Here is a 23,191-nt window from a genome sequence, read left to right on the forward strand (position 1 = left end):
TACCGGCGGCCGCCGCCGCAGCGGGGCTCGTCGTCCCCTGGTCCGCGGGCCGCCTGACCCCGCCAGCCGCTGCCGCTGGCTCGGCGACGGAGCGAGCGGCCGCCGGGCTGCTGGCCGCGAGGGGCTGTGAGGCGCCCTCGCCCCCCGGCGGGCGGGCGGCCGGCGGTCCCCGAGGGCCGGCCCCGCCCGGGTCCCCGCCGGCGCCGCAGCGGCGGTCATGGGAGATGTAGTTCAGCGCGGCCCCCCCTCTGCCCCCCCCTTCCCTGCAGAGACGAGGGGCGCGAGGGCAGGGTTTGACGTAGGCAGTGACGCAACCGTGTTGTGAGGTGAGGAGCGAGTTGACGTAGAGAGCGGCCCCTCCACGCCGCGGTGGGGGGGAGGGGAGGCAGGCGAGAGCCGGCGCGCGGGGGGGCGCTGAGGGAGCCTTCTCCGCGCTGGGGGCGGGGCCAGGCAGGTGGTGGGCGTGGCGTGGCGGGACGCTGCTGGGAGGGCGTTGGCTGGTGGGCGGGGCTGGGCGGGGCGTGTGGGCGGGGCTCTGCGGTGGGCGGGGGAAGGGAGGCCATATATAGGGGCGCGTCGGGCGGCGGGGCAGTAGCAGAAGGAGCCGAGCTGCGGCGGCCGAGTGCGCCCGTTGTGGGGGTGTGAGCAGCGCAGCCCTCCCCCCCTTTTCCCTCCCCCCCCTTTTTTTTTTCCAACCCTCCCCCTCCCTCTTCTTTTTTTTTTTTTTTGATCTTCTTTCCTTTCCCCTCCCATCCTCGCTGAGGGAGCCGGCTCTCGGAGATGGGGGTCGGGTGCTGAGCCGCCCCCCTCCCCCCTCGCCAGCACTCACACCCCCGCCGGGATTGTTTGCACTAACCCCCCCCACACACACACCCACCCCGGGTGAGTACCGCTCGCTGAGGGCGGGGGGGGGGGGGCGGCCCGGGCCGGAGCGGGGAGCCTTGGCGGGGAGCCCTGGGCTGAAGGCAGCCGGGGGCTGAGGCGGCCCTGCCGTGAGGCGAGGGGCTGAGGCGAGCACGGCCGCTGAGGCGAAGGGGCTGAGGCGGCCCCGCCGTGAGGCGAAGGGGCTGAGGCGAGGACGGCCGCTGAGGCGAGGGGCTGAGGCGGCCCCGCCGTGAGGCGAAGGGTGGGGGAGGGGCAGCGGTGCCGTGAGGGGCGCAGCGCTGTGGGGCGCCGGCCGACGCGGGAAGGAGGGCGCGGGGGCAGCCGGCAGCCCCTCGCAGAAGGGGCCGAGGGAAGGACGCGGCACCGGGCGCCGGGCTCCCGAAGGGTCCCTCCCTAGGCGGTCCCTGGACGCGCTCGCGGCTGGGAGGAGTGAGCGTTGCCGGCTGACTAATAGCCGCTGCTCGCGCTGGGCCTTCTCGGGCAGCGCTGGCAGCCGTCCTCCGGGAGCCTGCCTCGGCAGGGCGAGGCGGAGGGGTGTCGCTGAGCCCAGGCCGGTGCGGTGCGGAGGGGGGCCTCGCTAACCCCCACCCCTTCGTCCAGTCGTCTCCCTTCCCCTTCTTCGTTTTCTTTCTTACGGGCTCAGAAAACGCTCTTCCTCCTCCTGCTGTTGCTGGAGCTCCCAGGGCTGTGAGCAGAAATCTAATGAGACCCAACTGCCTGGTTATGTAACTCCCCACACGCTGCTTGCGGCTCCTGCTTTTAGCCCCCGCTGCCGTTGCTTTGCTGTTGGAGTCATTAATGTGCTTGGGTCCCTTAAAAATATTGTCCTCATCAATTAAAAAAAAAAAAGTTTGAAATGATCAAGCTGGTTTGTTTAATCAGCTGCTTTTCCGTGAATCAGTCTGGGGACTTAGAAGAATTTATTGTGTCTACCCAGTGCCTTGAAAGGATCATTTCTTTACTAAAGGACATGGAGGAGGGGAAACAAAACAGATGAATTAATAAATCATTTTTAAATATCCCTTTTAACCACCCAGTCAGCTTTTCTGTACTGAATGTGTCCCTTTTGTAAATATCTTCTGTTTGCCCTTGATCTTTTCCTTATCCCCACCCAGTGCTGATCCAGCAAACGTTTAAAGGTCGCCTTATCATACAAGCTTTCGAACTATTCCCATACCGTGTTGAGGGGAACACAAGTGGTTTGGAAATAGAGTTTCAGACTTTAAAAGGAGATTATGTGGAGCAAGAAAAAACAGCAACATTGTATTCACATTTTTATGGGATTTTGATATTGACTTTGACTTCTCTAATCTTTAGTCACACATATACTAAATTTTGTACTTAGTGATGCAGTGCAGAAAAGCACACCGCTAACCGAAATTCATGCCGAGTGTTTAACTTGAGCCAAAAAATACCCTTTTTTTTTTTTTAATGGAACTTCTTGTACAATGCTGTCTTCTTTGGACAAGTACCTTATGCTAAAGATTTTCATTAGCAGTGCATGTTCCAATATTTGATTCTAGTCCTTTCTTTAACTTTAGGTAGGTGATTTCTCTTTTGTCCTTTGTGAAGGAGTGACAACCATATTTTATATTTAAATATAAAATGGAGTCACGGAGAGGAAGAAAAGCAATTGTTTTGAGTGAGGCTATCAAAAGCCCTGCTGGCTCTAGTAACTTTCAGAAATCCTGACTGTAGACAATGTAAAATATGTAGTTGTATGCGTATATATTAAATATACATCTATCAAATGTAATATATGTATATAAAAGAACTACAGAAAGGGGAAAATTGTGAATTAATTTCTTGTAATGATTTAACAGTTATTGCCACCCCATCACAGAAAATGCATCCATATTTTGCATGCACTGATTGTATTATCATTTTATTAATTCTGAGGAAAGGAAAAATTCTTGTATATGTTCAGCAGACATTTTCTCTTCAGTTTGTGTAATTTCACCAGTGCACAGTTGATGTGGATGCTTGACTTGAACTTAAAATAAGTGCAGCACAATTTGAATTATTTGTGTGAAATCCTCTGAGGAAACTAATATGTTTGTAATTCTGTAACTTTAAAGGCAGCCAATGTGTTTGCAAACTTTAAAATGATAAATGACCCTTAGACTAAGACCTTTCATGCTAAACTAATAGCCTGGTGCTAAATTTTGCAGCTGAGTACTATAAATCATCCGAAATAGGGGTTGGTAATTGAACCCTTGACAGGCCTGGCAGTTCTGTGATGTCTTAGAAATTATACTTGCTGCTTTGTGAATAGCTAAACTGGAAGCTCATATGATTTTGAAATACCCTGTGCTGTATATATAAACACATGCCTAGTGCACCTTCTGCAGTATTGTTTCTAAGTCATATTGAATGTAGTTGACACCCTCACCTTTCACAGGCGTGAACAAAAGCAGTTTGATGCAATTGTTGTCACTTAGAAAGTAACCTATTTTATGCAGAAAGTGAAGCTAAAAGAATAGGCCTTGGATCTTGATCTTACATTTTCCTTATTTGGGTGTGTTTGCTTTTGTTTTTTCTTAAAGGAACAAGAGCACTCAAGGTGAAGGATAAAAATCAACTAGAATCAGCACTTTGAATGAAAGTTTGTTTCCCTGTGGCATCTTGAACACTTTCTTCTTCGGGTTTTGAAACAGATTTATAACTTTGTGGCATAGCAGCTATGCAGCTTGAAATCCAAGTAGCACTCAATTTTATTATTTCATATTTGTACAATAAGCTTCCCAGACGACGTGTCAACATTTTTGGTGAAGAGCTTGAAAGACTTCTTAAGAAGAAGTATGAAGGGCACTGGTATCCAGAAAAGCCATACAAAGGATCAGGGTTTAGATGTATACATATAGGGGAGAAAGTGGACCCAGTCATAGAACAAGCATCCAAAGAGAGTGGTTTGGACATTGATGATGTTCGTGGCAACTTGCCTCAGGATCTTAGTGTTTGGATTGACCCATTTGAGGTTTCATACCAAATCGGTGAAAAGGGACCAGTGAAAGTGCTTTATGTGGATGATAATGAAAATGGATGTGAGTTGGATAAGGAAATCAAGAACAGCTTTAACCCAGAGGCCCAGGTGTTCATGCCAATTAGTGACCCAGCATCTTCAGTATCTAGTTCTCCTTCTCCTCCCTTTGGTCACTCTGCTGCTGTGAGCCCAACTTTCATGCCCCGCTCCACTCAGCCTTTAACCTTCACCACTGCCACATTTGCTGCCACCAAGTTTGGCTCGACCAAAATGAAGAATAGCGGCCGTAGCAACAAGGTCGCCCGCACTTCTCCCACCAACCTTGGCTTGAATGTCAATGACCTGTTGAAGCAGAAAGCCCTTTCCTCCTCCATGCACTCTCTCTACGGGCTTGGCCTAGGCAGTCAGCAGCAGCAGCAGCAGCAGCAGCAACAACAGCAGAAGACTTCTGCCCTTTCTCCTAATGCAAAGGAGTTCATTTTCCCTAACATGCAGGGTCAAGGTAGTACCAGTAGCATATTTCCTGGTGACAGCCCCCTTAACCTCAGTCCTCTCCAGTACAGTAATGCCTTTGATATGTTTGCAGCCTATGGAGGTCTAAATGAGAAGTCTTTTGTGGATGGCTTGAATTTTAGTTTAAACAACATGCAGTATTCTAACCAGCAATTCCAGCCAGTTATGGCTAACTAAAAATAAAACAAAAGTGAAATACAAGTAAATACTATTGTACAAGTTTAAATGCACGTACCCAAGGGTGTATCTTTTTTTCCACCTCTTGAGATTTTTTTTAAGGCTTGTAGTATGAATACATTCAAGCTTGGTTAGATAAATACAACATGCATCATTTTTTCATTTGCCAACCAAGCACAAAATTATTTTATACTGACTGTACATTACAAAAATATACTCTCGAAATATGGCCTCTTACAGTATTTAAGATATAGCAAGGACATGGCTGGTTTTTTCGTATATATATATATATATATAAAAACATATATGTATATATATTTAAAAAATTGGCACTAATAAGTGGGTTTATTGGTCTTTTTCTAATTGTATAATTTAATTTAGTACAAAGTTTGTAAAATATCAGAGTATATATATTGTTTCTACAACATGGTATTGCATTTATATCTTTTTACTACAGTGATCTGTGACAGCTGCAGCAGCTTCATGTTGTATTTTTTTTACTGAAATTGTAAGATATCCATCTTAAAAACATCAATTCTAAAAAAATAAAAAATTGTGTACAGAATATTCCTTAGTGGTGGAATTAAAATGTACGAAATATTTGCTTTTTTCAAAAGAAACACAAATTGTATTTTCTGTTAAAGGTTTAAAGATTTTTGCTATATATTATGGAAGAAATGTAATCGTAAATATTAATTTTGTACCTACATTGTGCAATACTTGAAAAAAGGTATAAAAGTATTTTGAGTCAGTGTCTTACATGTTAAGAGGGACTGAAATAGTTTATATTAAGTTTGTATTAAAATTCTTTAAAATTAAAAGACTGTGTGGTCTTTGTTTTTCCTGTTGTGCTGAAGGTCAGAGTGCTGCATTTATTGTGTTGTCAATGCTAATGATGCAAAAAAGTCTGACTCAGTGCATCACAAAGGAGTGATGGAAAGGGTTGCTGTGTTGATGCACCACAAGAATGGGTTGCTTTACCTAAAATAGTTCTGACAAAGCACATAGTCTGATTAACTACTTGGCTACAATTATTTGAGCAAACTTTCACTTGCTTTCCATAACTGCAGCTCATTGACGTCAGAAGATTAGTTATTTTTCCCTTGAGAATTAAGATTACAAGCTATTTAAATGTTGAGTTATTGTGTGACATGATATATCTAGAAGGTACTCAGGTGATTCAAAGAAATTCACTTTCTGTGTAATCAAAGTGGATTTGAACTGTTATCTCGAGAGGTCCTAGACCAATGCGTCAGCATTTTGTTTCTGTATTAGGGATTAATAGCTCAGAAAGTAGACTGAATAAAACTGCTGATTTACAGTTTGCTAAACTGATCGTAGCCTTTCATTTTATATGCCTTATTTAAAAAAAAAATTTAATGCAACTAGAATGTGACAATCAGAAAGGCTTTATTTTAATGGATTTTACCAATGTTAACTTATTAGATTTTTCAAAACATGAATGTGTGTGAATGGAGGGAGGAAGAATTCAGAGGCTAACAAAACAACTGAGCTTTCCCAGGGCAATTTTGAAGTTACATCCCTTACTCTTTGGGTCCTTTTGACAAATAGTATTTGTCGCTAATGGACATTGTCAAGAGGAAGAGAAAGTATTTCTTTAATCCTTAAATCTAACAAGTAGTAATTTATTTGCCATTGTAGTTCCAGTTGTACAAAGAGAAAATATATGCTGAGTGGATAGTCCATCGATTCATAATAATGAATTCTAAGCTAAAAAAAGGAGAACAGGTTTAAGTTCATATGAATGTTAGTATTTTGGCTCTGGCATTAGTGACTGAAAGTCAGTCGTAGCCTATTTGGTAGACTTGTTTTTTCAGAAAGCGTAAATCGTATCCCCATACAGACCCCGTTAGGTATGAGTAGAAGAAGAGAGTTTTGCTGGAAATAGCCAAATGCTGTAAGTAAGAACGAGGGTGTTTGTCAACACTGTGGCGAGATCTTTACTCTGCTTTGGACGGAATGAGGCTATGAAGCGGTATTGGACTATCAAATGGACTGGGTGGAGATTTGAGGCTGACAATGCTGTCAATTTCTAATGCCATGGCAAACAGTTCAAAAGCAATAGTGGAGAGAATGCTGTTTTTAGGCATTCATCTGTCTGTATTTAACTGGCTTATTTTTATTGAGTTTGCCATCTGGTTTATCTTTCTGCTGATGGCACATCAGTGGACCAAACCATACTTTAAAGCCTCTAATTCAGTGTCTTACTTTAAGTGGATGATTTTGCCTTAAAAAGGAGTCGGCCACTGAAAGGTGTCTAAAATAAACTGAGGAAAAAATTTGGATCAACTTACTGAAAAATAGAGAATGTTTGATCTATGTATTATTGCTCTTTGTGTTCCTAGACTTTAAGATTTCTTAAAATTTTAGTGTTTACGATATAGTAATAATATCTGAACTACCTAGAAGGTTAAGCAGCTTTGACAGTGGAGATTGTTCTGTGTGTTCCGTAATATTTTTGTTCCTGTGATTTAAGCTGGGATCGTTTGTCTTAAAGGGCATCCAGCTTACCCTCCTCCCTTTTTGGATTCATTCACTTTCACACTATCAGTTCTACTTATGAAAGATGGTGAATTCTAGGAAAGAAGAATCTCTAGAAGCAAGGTTTTTTTTTTTTTTTGTGGTTGTCTTTATGCAGCTCGATCTTGTCATATAAAGTTTTTAATAAGCAAGTTTTTGCCCTTATACTGATTTTTATGGATTTTTCGTAGGTTGTTGATGGCACTTTGCAAGGAGACAATCTGGAGAGAGAGCTTTCAGCATTCTTGAGGAATGCAAATACAAGGATTTTTAATGTTGTTTCTTGCTGCTTACAGAAATTAAAGATTTTGGGGAGGTTTCTGTTCAATCTGTTTTATCCATTTAGTTGACCTTTTACTAAGGTTTAGTGTTGAATTCGTTACATCAAGCATTTACATTGCAGCGTTCTGTTCTAAATGTGTGCCAGTAAATCTCTTGTTTAATTTGCATGCACCCAGCATTCTCCTCTTGCAGCTACGCTCTCAGGTAAGTGAGTTTGTTTTGAGAGAAATGACCTAACGCGTGTGACGGGGAAAAAGGAAGCGTTTGCACTGTTATGCAAGTTCTTTTATTTTTCTCTTATGAACGTGCAATTTACTTCCTTAAAATTGCTGGTGTAAGTTAAACCTCCGAAGATGTTTTTAATTTACCAGTGAAGAAATGGGTAAAACTGTAAGTATGCTTCCTCCTCAGCGCATCCTCTCTCTTCATTCAAAGTCCCCACACAAGCATAAGTTTAAGAAATTTTTTTTTCTTAAAACAATCTGAAGTAATGACACATCAGTGCTGTGCTTAACTTTGGATCCATAACCAGATCCAGACCTTGAATACAGTTGTCTTAGTAAAGTAATTGCCATTGATAAACTAGTGGTAGCATCTGAGGCCACAAGATGTACCACTGTAGCATACCTATCTCATCCAATAATTCTTGCTTAAACCAATGTCTTCTATAGATTTTTTTAAAAGATACAAAGCTATATTCTTCACGTACTTATTTTTATAAAACGTCACCTTTGTTTGTTTGCTTCACTACATGCTTAGTTTATGAAAAAGTATCCTTTATTTCTACACTGAGGATTAAACAAAAACAAGCATAAAACCTAAGTTTACAAGATGTATAGAGTTTGACAAAAATAAACCATGCTCAATACCCTAGCAAGGTAATGAAGGCTGTACTAATTTGTTTTTAAATTTAAGATTTTTAAATGATCATGCTATGTTAAAATTAGGTTAGTGTTTAGAAATTGATGAGGGCTGGCAATACTTTCATCTGTAAGGTAGACTCAATTCAGCCCAAGCTGGTAACATTTGAAAATTGTAATTTTGAGGCCTGTGGAGAAGAGTTCAGAGGTGTCTTGGCATAACAGGGCAGAGAAGATCTCATAGTTAACGGTCCATGCTGCATTTGTTCTGTGGGTAAGTAACAGTCCTTGGTCTTGATCAGGAGTCTAGTATTGATTGCCTAAATTAAATTGATCTTGCTATTTTTGCAAAGGAGAGCTAGCTGAGGGATAGAGTTTACTAGTACTTAGAGAGCTCTTCATTCCTGCGTCGTGTTCCCAAAGATCTGCGCTGTGGATGTGAATCCAGAGGACGCAGGTTGGCCTGGCATTGGATTCTCAGCTAATGTAAGTGTTTGTGGTTTTTAGCTATCATAATTTATACAAATTGAGAACGGGGCTTAAGATGCAGAAGGATCCATCCCTTTTCTTCAACGTGCAAAATTAGAAAGCTATCATGCATTGCTTGTATTACCTCCTGCTACAGACAACCACGGCAGATGATTCCCCAGCGACAGCACAGCCACATGCCCAGCTGTCTGGTACTCTGTGCTCCCACTTGATTGAAATGTACAAAAGCCTGTTACTAGCACACAGTCTAGTTGCATTTCTGAAATATCAAGTAACCAAACAACTAGTTGTTGAATCAGCTCTTTGAACCAGCATGGGATCAAGCCAGAGTTCGTTTACTGATCTGACCCCCTGGACTGTTCTATTAACGTTTCAGTAATAAATACCTCAGAGTTTGTAGCAGTGGAGCACATGAAGCAAACCAATGGTTCAGCACTCCTTTTTTATATCATCAGCAAATTGATTGAGTGTACAGAGTTGACTGCATTCCTCTCATGAGCTGCATTAAAAGTTTCCTAAATTGAAGTGCCAGAGCTGAAGTCCTGCTGAAGGGATTGTTTCCAGAGCTCAGTAAGCGGAATAGTTGAACTGTTACTGTGGCAGTGTGTGTATGACTTTTGTCCTCTTAGCTTTATTTTAGTGAAGGTAGGAAGGGGTTTTGCCTTGCAGAAGGGAAAAAACATTAAGACTTGGGAACATAAACCACATTCCCTTTGGCGCTGTGAGTTCTTTACCTCACAGACAAAATATGATCAGTGTGCAGAATGAATAGCAGGTGTAAAATATTTTTAGAAAAACCTTGGCATACAGTGCAGACATCCTTCAATCCCCATCCTTTTTTCCTGTGGTCTTTTGTTTGTTAGAAACAATCTGTAATATTGATGACTGCAGTTTTGGTGGTACTTGCTGTAGTTTTCATTTGATAATTTAACACTTCAGAGGCCTGAAATTGGAGATCCCTGCCCTCCTTTGAGAGCTGGAACACCATTATATTTGAACAGTCTATCAGCTACATGTCCTCATGGAGCTAGTTTAACTGCATTCTCGCTACCCCTTAGCTTAAAGATTTCCCATTGCATACAATAGAGTTCTAAGAAAGTAGCGCCTTAATTATTGTTTAGCGTCCATGTGAATTTCTTTGAGAAGCTTATACTAACAGGCCTGGCAAACCCGATTAAAAACAAACCCAGGAACCCACCTCTTCTCCTTGACAGAGTAGATTAATTCCTGGGTACACGCCATAACCTCCTTCCTTTGTCTTTCTGCCTTTTCCCCAGCATCTTCAGAAGGACGGGCTTGTGTGTTGCCCCCTTTGTTCACTGCCCCTCTCACTAGTTACTCTGCTGCACCAGACTCTCACATTGTTACTCTTTTCAGCAAGACTCCACTTCTCTAATCTCATCTATTTAATTGCTCTTTTATATATCAATGCCAGGAACTGCTGCGTGATGGGCAGCTTCAGCACACAGGCACACCTCTAGCCCTCTGAAAGTTAGTTACCCTATTGCTCCATTCCTTTTAGGCTAAGACTTGACTTTCATCTCTAAAGCTCCCCCAAAATGGGTCTTGCTGCCCCTATATACCACTAATGGAGGAAGCATGAACTTAGTTCCAGTTTGTTCAACCTTGGATGGCGGAGGACATGGTGAACTGAACTAATGAACGTTCAGAATACAGCTAAGAATTATACTGGATGCACACAGTCTCATCCAACTGGGCGAGTTTGCTGGTTGGGCAGCTTCATCCAGTAGTGCAACAGCCTGGGAGATTTTGGTCATGATGGAAATCAGAGGTGGCAGCTTCGTGAAGAATGTTGTATAACAGATGACAATTCAGACACCCCAGGTTCCAATTCTGACTCTGCGCAAATCACTGCCCTTTTCTGTGTTGGTTTCCTCCTCTGTCTCTGTTGAAATTCAGTGTTAACGAGTGTCAGACAGCAGCTGGCTATTGCTGTCTTTCAGCTGTTGATAAGGAACTTTATCCAAATTCTGTGTACCCCAGGAACATCATCTGGGGCTGACCTATCATTCCCTCTAACTGCCTTACATCTCTCTGGCCTCTTAGGGTCTCTTTCATTGTACAGTTCGGCTAAGATGTATTAGATGACCTTTACATTTTGAAATAAGGCATGCATAAAAAAAAGTAAAGCACTTGATTTTCATTGTCCATGGTACATAGAGTCGGATTCATCCACCATTGGAGCAGAAAGCTTCCAAAGCAGTAAAACGTTGCATACTGACGATCGTGACTGTGAAAGAATTTCTATGGGTGTTTCTATAGATATAGAAGTATATATTCCTCCAGCACAAATCATGTGAAAATTTTACACGAGCCTACTCACTGAAGTTCCTGCTGGTCAAAATTAGACTTGCATACAGATTTTACAAAATAAAAAAAAATTTCCTTTGATTTTCATCGTACCATAAAGTTAAGCATCCCATGTGCAGGCACAGACAGGCTACTGAGTTCTGCCACTGGCTGTGCTATGAACTGTCAGTGCAAACTTAAACGGAGTGCTTCAGCCTCGTCAAAAGTTGTCTCTGTTTCCGAGTCCCTACTAACTCCTTGTTGAGTCTCAGATGTCAAAGATACCCGCAACTTACTTTTGAAGTCAACAGGTTTCTCAGCTTGTCTTTCTCAAAATTAGTCAGGTATATATATAGCACCTCAGTGTCTGGAAACCCAATAGGAAGAGTGCAAAACTCCTGATCGCAGTTGAAAATGTTAACACCTGGAGCAGTTACTTACTGTGCAGATATTTGTGAATCTCATGTTATATTTATAAACTGCTTTAAGCCATAGCTGGTATTTTACTTAAAAACAGTTGATATTTCATTTTTAAGTAATGCATAATGATCTCCATTTATGTCTTCTGGACTGTTATAGTGCGGTCCTTAGACTCATTTCATTATTGTCAAACAAAATCACTTCAGCAATTGTGATTCAGGACTTCAAGAATATTTTGGAAAATATGAGATAATCATAAGTAATAATCAACATTGCATCATATTAATTTATCTTCTGGGCATAGACTTAAATAGATTTAAGAATTATCTCGCTTTTCTCTACAGATCTGCTGGGAGCTTAATTTTGTATGCGGAAGCTTATATCCATATCAAGTCACAGGTTCCCTGGGACTGGTACTTCACAGGAAACATAAAATATCTAAAGGACAGTGATGAATGCGTGAGTATGAGCAATAACTGCAGCTGCCCAGTGGAATCAGATTTCGAAGGAGTATGGAATGGCTGTAAGATCTACCAACCGCGCTTCTGTCTGCTGTCTCTTCAATGAGGATGTGCAGTTTACGTCACACATTTCACAGTGGCAGCAACCAATGGCAACCAATCCAAATCAACTCCTATAGACAAATTGAGAAAGGACAGAAATGCTCTGTAAGAGATCATTTCTCACAAAACAACCACAGCATCTCAGCCCTGACCTTCAAGGAAGGTCTGCAAAACTGCTTCAAAAGACAATCCAAAGTACTAAAAGTTACGATTGTATGATACAGAAATCACACGGCTATTGATTGCATATTACATTATAATTCTTGCTACCACTAGCCATCCCTAGGCAATAATTACTCCTATCTCTCTCTTGCCCTCTCTTTGTGCCATAAATGACATTATCAGCTGTCCTCTGGCTAGTATCCTCCCTTTGATCAACAGGAACCAATCATTCTTTCTCTCAAATTGCTTAATTCATTACTATAATGAAGTCTAACTCAGAACAATTATTCTCAACCTGTATTTAGCTCTAAGGTTATTGCTTCTATTTCAGACCTAAGAAAGCCTTATGTGCCTGCAAGCATGTCTAGTTTTTCCAAGTACACCAACTGACCTAATAATGGTGTCCCCTCTCCCTGCCCTTGCCTCACTTAGATCCTTCAACTGTCATCGCTACTCTACAGTTACTGCACCTTCTGTGGTTATTCCTGCTCAGCTGAGTCTACAAATGATGGCGCAGTCTTGAGCTATGGGAGGTGCCCATTTAGTAGGAGGGAAGCGTAGGCCTCATGTGGTAGAGCTGCCCGGCTTATAAGCTGTCCATCCCACCTTGTCGGAGACTGCACTGTTGTCCTCTGAGCATGCTGTGTGGTAGCGGCTGGTAGGAGGCAAGCGAGGCTGCTGGTGAAACTGGAGACCTGTGAATAGGGCCAGCTCGGTGATCGTCTCACTAGATTGTGTGCGTTCGAGGACGATGAGCTTTCGAAGGTCAACCAGGTTGTTTCTCTTTCATTTGTCTTGATGTGTCTGTGGATTCAAGCATTTGGTATTTGGACAAGCTCACCTGTCCAAAGTCAGATGTAGGTAGTTCAGTGGAATTTTGGGTCTGGATTTCATCCTCGTGATTCAGACCCTTTTCTAATGTTTTGCTATAGGAACTCTCTCTTATCTGCTGTTTGAAATCCCTAGACTTTCCCCTCCTTTCTTTCTGTTTTCCTTCAACATCTTCCTTAAAACTTGCTTTCCTTGTCTGCCTTCCCAAACCCCCATTCTACTTGTCTGAGGTCTGCGCCTCAGCATGTGTAATTTGCCGTGCGTTTATCTGATAGAGATTCTGATCTGTTCAGGGCAGGGTCGTATCTCTCTCCTTCTCCTCATAGCTGCCTCTGCTCTTCTGTGAGGTTGAATAAGAAGGGTAGAAATGGAAGAGTGTATAGACACTCCTGAGTAAACTGTTTTTTTTCTTAACTATGTTCAAGAAACAAATGCAACAGCTATTAATAATAAGGTTTACATTGTATTGCAGGAGGCTTGAGAAGAAGTAGATGCTTCAGTCAAAGAAGCGTCTTTTACAAAACTTTTATGGAACTTATTTATCAAAAATACACCTACTTATGATATAGAAGAGTGTTCATTTGCTGATTTATAATTAACTGTCAATGGTCATACTGTACACTTAAATCATGTGAATAATCATGCTGTACTTGCATCACGTACTTTTTCCTTCTCCACAGCATCGCAAAGCACTTAAGACACTGATTAACGTGGCCTGTGTCTCCTGCAGTTGAATTGCAGTCCTACTCCTGCCCTACCCTGTGCCTACGAGGTTCAGAAAAGCCAAGAGAAGAAATGAGGATGACCCTATTCACCAAACAACAAAGGTAACTTCCAGGATGGAAACTTTTACTGTGCAAGATAGATTTCTGGCTTTAACAGTCGCTAAAACTTTTCCTCTCTACCCACAGTGTGGGTAATGTGCTATGTATATGGGTAATGCATTTTCAAATATATTTTGGTCTGAGATTTCCAATGAGCTTGGTATTTTGATGACTGCACAAATAGATTCCACACACTTAAATGTCTGACGGACTAAATTAGAAAATGAATGATATGTAAGTGGAGGTGGGGATCGTCTGTGAAATCGACTTTGATATGATTGTTCCCAAAAGTCAAAGTGTTTAGAGCTAGTATTTTGATTTGGCCTGTTCTCCAGAGAGATCAGAGGCCTGCCTTTTCATCCAGGCCCTACCACTGTAGGCATTGCTCCGGGGTCCAAGTCCGGCCCATTCCCTATCCTGACATTTGCACTTGCTTAAACAAAAGGTTCATTCTCATCGGCAGTGCTGTGATAGGACTCTCTCTTTGTCTGATTCCCGCTTGCCTTTTTAGAAATAACTAGTTGTGCTTGTGTGCCTGGCTTTGAGTCACTTTTGTGAGTGTTTTTCTGTGGGGCATTTTCATGTCGGATATTTTGGTCTTTTGGCATATGTAAAAAGATACCTGTTTTATTTGTGAGCAGCGAGTCATCTGCTAGCCAGAACGGGGTTGTTTTCCTTAAGGAAGGTTAGGATCACGTATCTCTGCCTGTAGATGTTGGCTTTAGTCGTATAACTGCTGCAGTTATTGTCTTCCTCCAGAGCTATTTCTTTTGCTCTCCACTAGAACTCCTGGATTTGAATGTTGTATCAGATTCTTCAGCTTTCCTGTAATGACATTTATCTGGGCAGGCTGACAGACAAAGGAGAGCCAAGGCTGTATAACCTTTAGCCAGTTATTTCTTTCTTTACTTGTTTTTTCTTAACCACTTGAAAAATCATGCTGTGGAGAGCTGTGAATGAAAGGATATGACCTGCTAATCATGCTTGCCTGCTTCTGGCTTTGAGCAGCTGTTCTGATTTCTCTGGGCCTCCATTTCCTCATCAGCACGAGGTATAACTATATTTCCGTGCCTTGCAGAGGTGCTGTGAAATTTGCTTCTCGCTTGAGAACTCTGAGTGACCTCTGTGTATAATATTTCTGCAAAGCTTGCCGTCGTAAAGCACCTTCCAGTCATTAACAGTTTTTATTCTTAGAAAAACACTGTGCAGTACATATATCCCTAGCCTGGGGGCGGGGGGCTGGGGAGGAGCAGAGATTAAAGAGCAGCCAACAGTCCCCTGAGGAGTCAGAGATGGAGATGAGCCATGAACTTTGGCACCACGAAGGCCAGCCTTGTTCTCCTGTGAAATGCACTATCCTTCCCGCAGCACAGGAGAAGAGAAAGTATTTACTGTTTACTTCTATATCCTCCATTTGATCAGGATGTGCTTAAGCTGGGGACAGCTGCTCTATGGGGATATTTTCAAGGGACCTGGTGTACAGTGTAACTAAACAGCAGTGAATGCTGCTTAACTCAGACAGTGGCACGGACTGTTTTCGCAGGAGATGTACTTGGCTGGGTGGTGCCCAAAACTGCGGTGTTAATTGGTGTGCAATATTGAACTGCACCTTAGCAATACTGCGACAAGCAAGTCGAGACAGAAAAGAAGGAAAATTACAATCTAGTCAATATTATTTGTAACTCTTTGAAGTTCTCTTAGAAGCAGGCCCCAAAAGACAGCCAAAGCCCCACCACCTAACCGGCCCAGGTTAAAGGGGCTGTGCCAGGCACTTTGCTGTTTGTTTTTACATAGATCAGATATGAGGGAGACCAGATACAGAGCAAACGTCTACACTGTTCTTGTTTTCCTTGTGAACCAGAATAACCTGAAGGACTGGTGAGATGGGGACCCCACCGCCAGCTCTTGATAGGATTCACTGGGGAGTCTTCTTTTCTCGGTCCTTCTGAAAATGAAGTACCGTTTGTTGGGAGGAGTCTTTCAACATGGCAATTGGCCCATGAGGCTGGGTTGAGGCATGGCTGGGTATAGGATGCACTAAAAATATTTGTGACAAATGCAAACATTGACTTTTGCCGGGGTGGTAGTCTGTCTGCTGAGAAGCAACTGTTCTGCTCGTGCTGCCGTCAGCTGCACTGGGATTAAAGGCTGCTCTGGGATGGCCAAACAACAGGGAGGGACGCTTTCCACTCTCTTCCTTTGTATTTTTTAAGCAATTATTAAAGTTGTAACAGCTTCAGCCAATAAAATTGTGGCTTTTCAGCAGTCAGACTGTGGTAACCACATGTCGATAGGTAGGGGAAGAAACCGTAGAAGAAAGCAAATGGAAGACAGAAATAAATGAAGAAAGGGGAAGGAAATATAGGAGGGTCAGCTTCCACCCCTTCTGCTTTGCTTCCTTTTTCTTTTAATTTTAAAAAGTAAAAATGAACATAAAGCTTAGGAAGGATGCTAGAAGGACCCCCTGACTGTAGCGAAAGGCAAGACTGGAAGGCACTCGGGGTCTGGCCTCCTGGAGGGACTGGGAAAGGTGACAGCAGCAGCTCTCCCCTACATCTGTGCTGCGTGTCGGTGCCACGTAAGCAGCCTGCGTGTTCCTGCCCTGTGACTGCCAACAAAGGTGTCCATTGAGAGGACTTTGTGTGTGTGCTCCGAGCAATTGTGCTACAGGAATGGGGTTGAAACCACCAGCTTATTTTGTGCCGGCAGCTGATCAGCCACATGATTGTACTATGATCTTCCCTTCTCTCGAGCTTTCCACCAGAAAGGTCTCCAGGGGGTTTTGTGAACAGTAATGGGTTGCACACTGTATTGTTGTGAGAGCTGGCTATTTCAAGCAGGTAGTGGCACAGGGTAAAGGACTGTATTTAGATGGAAATTGGCTCCCCCAGGTGAATGAGAAATATTCGCTTCATCTGGGGTGCTGTGTCTTATACGAGGGAGGAAGTGGCAAGCTCTGCGTGTTCATTCTGCTGCTGCCGTCTTCACCCTGAGCTGCTGCTGCATCTCTCTACAGCTACCAGAGAGGACACACGGGGCTGCTGAGCCCTTTATCTAGAGGGGGCTACATACCGCATGTGAAAATCTAGATGCAGGAGGCTGTTAAAGACAGTGGAAATATTTCACTGGCTTGAGGTAGAAAGAAACTTGGATCTCGATGTGTCACAAAAAGAAACCTTTCTGATATCAGGAGCTGCTCCAAGCAGAAGGCAGGCAGAGGGATGACTGTGTCTGAGCAGGGTAGCAGCCCCCCAGGCAGCTGGTCCTTGGGACCGTCACGGCCAGATCAGCCAGGGAGGTACCTGGAGCTCAGAGCAGCTCCCTGAAGATGTGGTTACATGCCTAGCACTCCTAAAGAGGGATCCGTGCCCCTCGGGGGCACCAAGCCTACTGAATTCAAAGATGCTCTGCCCACCTGCACTGTCCTTCCATGTCCCTCAGCGGGGCCTGTTTGAGGGGTGGGCTTGAGGCACAAGGAGGTCTGCAGGGGGCCGCAGCAGCACCACCCACCCTCCTTACATCATACTGGTGGGGAATGGGAAGAGGACAGAGCACTGCAGCTCCTTCCCACGTAACCTTCGCCTCCCAACCGTTTTTTTTTTCAGGTAAGCAGTCTGAACTGACTGCCTGAAGCATGAGAACTGATAAGCCCCAAAATATTATCTGCAGTCCTGTAATAGCAGAAGCTGTTTTTGTTCATAGAAATGTTGAACTACTAAAAAAAAAAAAACAACTGAACAAAAACCCCAACAACCCTGTTTTACTGTGCTATGTGTTTCATTCATATCTCGTAGCACTGCAGCTGCCCTGCAGAGACCCGACACAGTCACTCCTTTCTGCATCGTCCTTCACCTCCAATGCTAATGGGAAACAATCCACAAAGACCAAAGCTTCAGTCCCTAATTCCCTTTGGGCCCCCAAAAGAGAGAACACCCACCCAAGCATTCACAAAGCAAAAAAATATGCTTTTTCCCCAGGCCCCTGACTTTTTTGTCAGCCTAGGGTATAACAGCCCATCAGGGGAAAATGTGGCTTTTTATTAAACTCCCTCGCTATTGGTAACTGCAGACATTCCCTGTTTTACAGCTCCAGAAAAAATGAATAAGATTATTTTGTTCAGGTAGTCTCTGCTCCAGGGCATAAAGTTGCTCGGCACTTATAGGACCAGGCAATTTGTAGATATTTTTACCCTGTGTCTATTTTGCTCTGTCTCAGATTGACATATTATGGATGCTTCCAATTAACAGTACATGACCATAAACAATGCTTTATTCAAACATTACAAATCAAAAGAGATTTTTTTTTTGTTATGTGTTTGCAAAAATGTATTCATGTTCAGATTTCCTTTATGAGAAAATGAAAGCACCTGAACTCCAGGCCGGGGAAGGCTTGGTGAGCAGAAAGTGTAGGAGCTGGCTACAATATGTTATATAAACAAACTGGTGTTTTTGAAAGCAGACCTAGAGGAGTTTGCAAATGCATTTATTTAACAAGCAACCCATCTGCTACCACCAATAATGGATTCACAGACCGATTGTGTATTTGCTCAACTCACAGGCCAATGAGTTTTGCATGTGTTACATGATTTGCACAAATCGATGTGTAATGCACACACACACGCTCACATCTGGATCTCACAAGCCATGAAGACAGGCATTTGCATAGTGACCTAGTTAGCATCTGATAGCGTCTCGATCTTCAGAGCAAAAATATAAAGTTCTTCTAAAACGAGCTGCTGCATTTTATTAGGCAGACAATAAAAGGGTAGCAACGCACGTTTAAGAAGGCTGCATGACTCTTGCAGAGTGCAGCGACCACATTTCTAGTCTTGGAACTGCTTCACTTACCTAGCTGGCCAAGAAAGAAAACTCCAAATTACATATGAATGTAGGTCAGCTGGATCTACGATCTAGCCCATTCAGACACACTGCGTCGCTGAGTACATAGAGATGCCTTTTATTTCTAGCTCTGGAAGTAGGGGTAAATAAAACTTAATCCAGAAAAAGAAAACGACTTAGTTCCTTGTATGAAAGAGAAGGTATATAAGAGAAACCCCAAACTTCTTACCTAGAAATACCTTTGGACTTGAGTCCACAAAGCGCTGTGTTGTGGGGAACTACACCCAGAGCTTCTCACAGAAAAGTAAGGGCCAGTGCTCCTCGGGGCGAAGCTGTAGCAGTTGTTGCGTGGGTGGGCTCCCTTCGACTTGGTGGTGCTGACAGGCGTTGAGCCCCTTTGCACTTCAGAGTACCTGGGCTCCTTGTGTCTGTTTATGTGTTTATCTCCCACCGCTTCCTCCTGCAGTGAAACCGGACATTCTAGAAACCTCTCTTCTTGAGAGAAATGTTTGCAGAAACAGTAATTTTTTTTTTTTTTCTCATCGTGCTTGGGAATGTTTGCAGAACTGGAATCTCAAATGGTCAGTCATGAGCGTTTGCCTTGGAGCTTGATTTAAGGAGCTGTGCCCTTCCAGGCAAAATCCAGGAGCTGATGGTATGATACGCTCCCTTGAGCAAACCGGTGAGAAAAGTGGAGACCAGAAGCTTAAAACTTATGACTTTGCAATGCCCAAAGGCTCAGACGCGTGACGAAAGTCTCACTGGTCACAGCAATTACTAAAAAAGGGAGAGGAAAAAAAACCCAAACCAAAACCTGTCCTCTCCCCAGATTACAAACTGAACAACCTGTGAGCTGAAATAATTGTGCAAAGCATGCTCTCAGGAGTATTTTCACAGTGAATGTAGTCATAAATAATACTAAAAAAATGCATATGTGTGTATTTTACCAAGCAAGGAAAAATTCTCTTCCTCTTCAAGCCTATAGTCTGTGAATAATTTGTGAACAGGAGAAGCAGCTCCATTTATCTTACGCTGTATTTGTTACAGATCATTTGCTCATGTGTAAATCTTCCTGCCAAGGCAGAAGCAGCAAATCCTCCTTCAATTTTTGTCTGCTTAAAAACTTCTAAAGCTAAACATGAAAAATTGAATCAGTAAGTAGCAGGTGTGCAGGTGCATCTTGGGATGAATAAATTCCTGGAGCCCGTGAATGAGTGACTGTGTGACAGTGTTTACGAGGCAGCTGCTAGCTACACGCATGGTTTCTGCCTGGCACATAGGTCTAGACTGCAAAGGCTAATAATTTTGTAGGAAAATAAAAGCCAGCTTGCAAAGACCATCTCCAAAAACTGCTTCCCTCCCCAGAACACCTAAGAATGAACAAGCAAACAGTCATTACTCAAATAAAATGCATCATAGCATCTCATCTTGAAAAAAATCCTATTTAAAGCTTACAGAAAGTCCCTAGATGGTAACACTGCTCTTCCTGACCCTGTTATACTACTGCGAGTCTTGTCATAGCTCTCCTACAGCTCCTGCTTCTGAGATTATGTAATTAAGTGAGACCTTAAACTTCCGTTGACAAATAAAAGTGAAAACTAGACTATATATTTAGTGCTGATAGTGGCAAAGGAAAGCTTAAAACCGTGATCCCTGAAAGGCTTTGAGATCTGAAGGCAAATTAAAAGAGCAAACAAAATGCTCAAGAATTTTTTAAAAAGAAATAAGTTTTTAAAGCCTGGTTTGTGACATTGGGGGATGTGACTCATGGTTCTTGAATGCTTTGGGTTGCCAGCGTGCTTAGGTATTTATGTAACTGAAAGCCCATACAAGTAAAATTGCTGAAAGATGGTTCAGTCCTCCTGCTCCATGTAACTCCAGTGGAGCCGCCAGGCCGTGGCATCGAGGTATCGCTCGCGTGCTCTGTCCCCTCGTCGGTCTGTTTAGACTCCTCTGCGGGCGAGGATCAGCCCTTCATCGCTGTTGGCAGAGAGCGGCCCCGTTCCAGGCAGCTCCATAACACAAACACAGTAAATAAGACTGGGTACAAACAGTGGTTGGACGGTCAAGGAGAAAAACGCTCACCCCACCCAGCTCCAGATACCGTCAGGGGAAAAGAGTCATCAGAGACCCCACAGACTGGGACATCCTTGGTATCAGTCCTGTTTCTCACACCTGTTAAACCACTAGATCTGAGAAAGCCACCAACCCTTTTCCTTTTAGTCTGTGGATCTTCACTGCCGGCCCCATGCGATTCTGCTGTGTCTGTAGGCAGCCATTCAAATACTGCAGCTCTGATTGCGCATATTTGTCAACAGCTACTCTTTCACCTAAATGCTAAAACCAACTGATAAAAGTGGCAATTTAGTTTTGTCAGAGATATTTTTGCCCATCTCTCAATTAGATGACTTTTGGAACTAACTAGCATAGTCCCAATTGTGAATTGCAATTTTATAATCAAATATCCAGTTTGAATTTGATCCTGACTTAATTACCTGGGTCGTTTACATCTGTCAGCTACAATAAATTACAGCAGAAATTGAGAATTTGATTGCAATATTCACTTTTCAGATGATCTATAGGTCAAGTATTATCCACTGAAGAGATTCATGAATAATTTTGAATAACTGGACCAATATATTTAGAAACTCTGCAATCTGTGAACAGGGAGACAAAAAGCGTCAGATAAATTATACATTGTGTTCTTTTCCTGCAGCTCTGGAAATGAATTTGATTGCCTTATCACACTCCCTACTATATCTTTTTTTCAATAAACCTCAAATCTTTTATGCTATGTTACTAACTGGGCAAGGATGAAAGTCAGGCAAACGAGAAGCTAGCCATCAATCCCAGTGGGAGTTGGTTTTCCATTAGAAAAGGTAACTCCTACAGCAGAGTGTTGGTAAAACGGTTAAATCAACTAGGGCCAGAGAAATGTAATCACAGTATGAAAGAATGCTTCACTTTAAGAAGCAAATAGATCAGGCTGATGCAAAGCAAGTAAGTAAAAAGTCTCCAAAGTGCGATGCCACGCGCCATCTTGTGTTAGTCTCCGGGAGTAGCTGGGCAATGCTGTCCCAATTTCCAGCAATCTGACGTCATTTCAGTGCTGTGGCAAGAGTTTTTTCATTGCACCCGAAATATTGCAAAAATAAGGATTCTGTGACCACACGAGGCCTTGTTTCCCCAATGCGGGGGCATGATGGTTGCAGTAACTGCGCGTGGGACTAATCAGCTGCTGGTGGTTGGTTTTGGTTTGTGTAATTGAACTATGTGTGGTTAGATGTTATTGGATGAAGAACCTGACCCTGCCAGCCTATTTATATGGCTAGTCCCGTTGAGGACAATGAGACCACAGAGGGTTTTCAGACACATCTACACCGTCTGGTTAGCCTGCAAGGGATGCCTTAGGGGGTGAGTTTATCACCCTGGCTTGTTTCTACTTCTTGCACCCCCAGCCCAAGTTTCACTGCTTTTTGCATACTCCACAGGACCATATGGACGTCTCTTAAAATATCGTGTTTGTATCTTACCTTCTGTCTGGGGATTCTTTGACTTGGCCAAGGCCACCCTTGAAGTCATTTCACAACTATTCTTACTGTTTTCTAGCATCTTCCTTCAACATCGTAGAGAAAGCAACTGTGTGATACTTTCTAAAGATGGTCAGGTCTTGCGTGTGACTATGACTGTTGTCCCTCTTGCCCCAATGTGCATGTTGTGGTTTTGGGGGCAGATAGGCAAAAGGTTCCATCTTTAGCAATATTTAACTGTATGGGGCTGGGAAGCCCTGTGGCCAGAAATGCCTCCTTCTCCTTTCCTTGGGCTCCCCCCAGTTTGTTTCAGTGCATCCCAGCTTGCTTGGGAGCCAAGGGGGTGACCTGGGCCTTTGGGTCAGACTTGCAAATGTTCTTCTAGCTGTGCTGTATCCTAAGAGAAGAGGAAAGGAATTGAGGAGAAACAGTAAGCTCAAAGGAGTGTACTTCATGTCAAGAAACAATCTCCTCCGTGCCAAAATAACCGTAACCTCAATGTCCGTGCTCTTTTGCTGCCTCTGCATTTGCGTGCTGCTCCCAGCTCACTGAGCCTTGCAGCTCATTCCTGTGGCATGTGGCTGCCATGTGTTGATGCCTGCAGAGGATAGATTTCCCACTGAAGTCTCTGCCTGTGGCCAACCATTTTGCTGCTCTTGTCCATGAAGGACATCAGCAAGGACAGGGGCTGGGGAAAAGGGGCACTAACCTCTTTAGGATGGAAGGGGTTCCTCTTCCTTGGCTGCCCTGCGGGGACTCTGCTGCAGCAGAGCATACAGGAAAATACTCACTAGTACATCAGAGAGCGAATCTGAGGTTTGTGGGTGGGTTGTGGTTTTGTTTTTGTGGGGGATTTCAGCACCAGCTTTTCTTTTCCTGGAGTGCAGAAGTGTTGGTGATCCTGAAAAATGTGAGTTATTCTTGCTGAGTTGCTCTCAACTTGTCTGTCTTCTCACGTTTTTTTGGAGGCGTTGGTGGGGAGC

The 23,191-nt window shown here is 43.5% G+C and overlaps 1 protein-coding gene and 1 long non-coding RNA gene across 3 annotated transcripts; one reads left to right on the forward strand and one right to left on the reverse strand.

Moving 5' to 3' along the window:
- Positions 1-303: 303 nt before the first annotated feature.
- On the forward strand, positions 304-5,379 carry TOB1 (transducer of ERBB2, 1). Of its 2 annotated transcripts, none has more exons than XM_068913605.1 (2): positions 304-326; positions 3,432-5,379. In XM_068913605.1, exon 2 carries the CDS (start codon positions 3,569-3,571, stop codon positions 4,556-4,558), a length of 990 nt encoding a protein of 329 aa, XP_068769706.1. In that variant the 5' UTR covers positions 304-326; positions 3,432-3,568; the 3' UTR covers positions 4,559-5,379. The 2 variants fall into 2 exon arrangements, with proteins under 2 accessions (XP_068769706.1, XP_068769705.1); XM_068913604.1 differs by lacking the exon at positions 304-326 and adding an exon at positions 591-882.
- A 1,820-nt stretch (positions 5,380-7,199) lies between these two features.
- Positions 7,200-19,171, reverse strand: LOC138061649 (uncharacterized). The gene is made up of 3 exons (XR_011135596.1): positions 18,908-19,171; positions 12,792-12,989; positions 7,200-12,094 (listed from the first exon to the last, which is right to left on the reverse strand). It is a non-coding gene; the product is annotated as an uncharacterized lncRNA (long non-coding RNA).
- Positions 19,172-23,191: the final 4,020 nt, after the last annotated feature.

This window comes from Struthio camelus, chromosome 19 (assembly GCF_040807025.1).
Source record: "Struthio camelus isolate bStrCam1 chromosome 19, bStrCam1.hap1, whole genome shotgun sequence".
NCBI classification, from domain to species: domain Eukaryota; kingdom Metazoa; phylum Chordata; class Aves; order Struthioniformes; family Struthionidae; genus Struthio; species Struthio camelus.

Coding starts and splice junctions, on each gene's coding strand:
- TOB1 (XM_068913605.1), top strand. CDS start 3,569: ATGCAGCTTGAAATCCAAGTAGCACTCAATTTTATTATTTCATATTTG.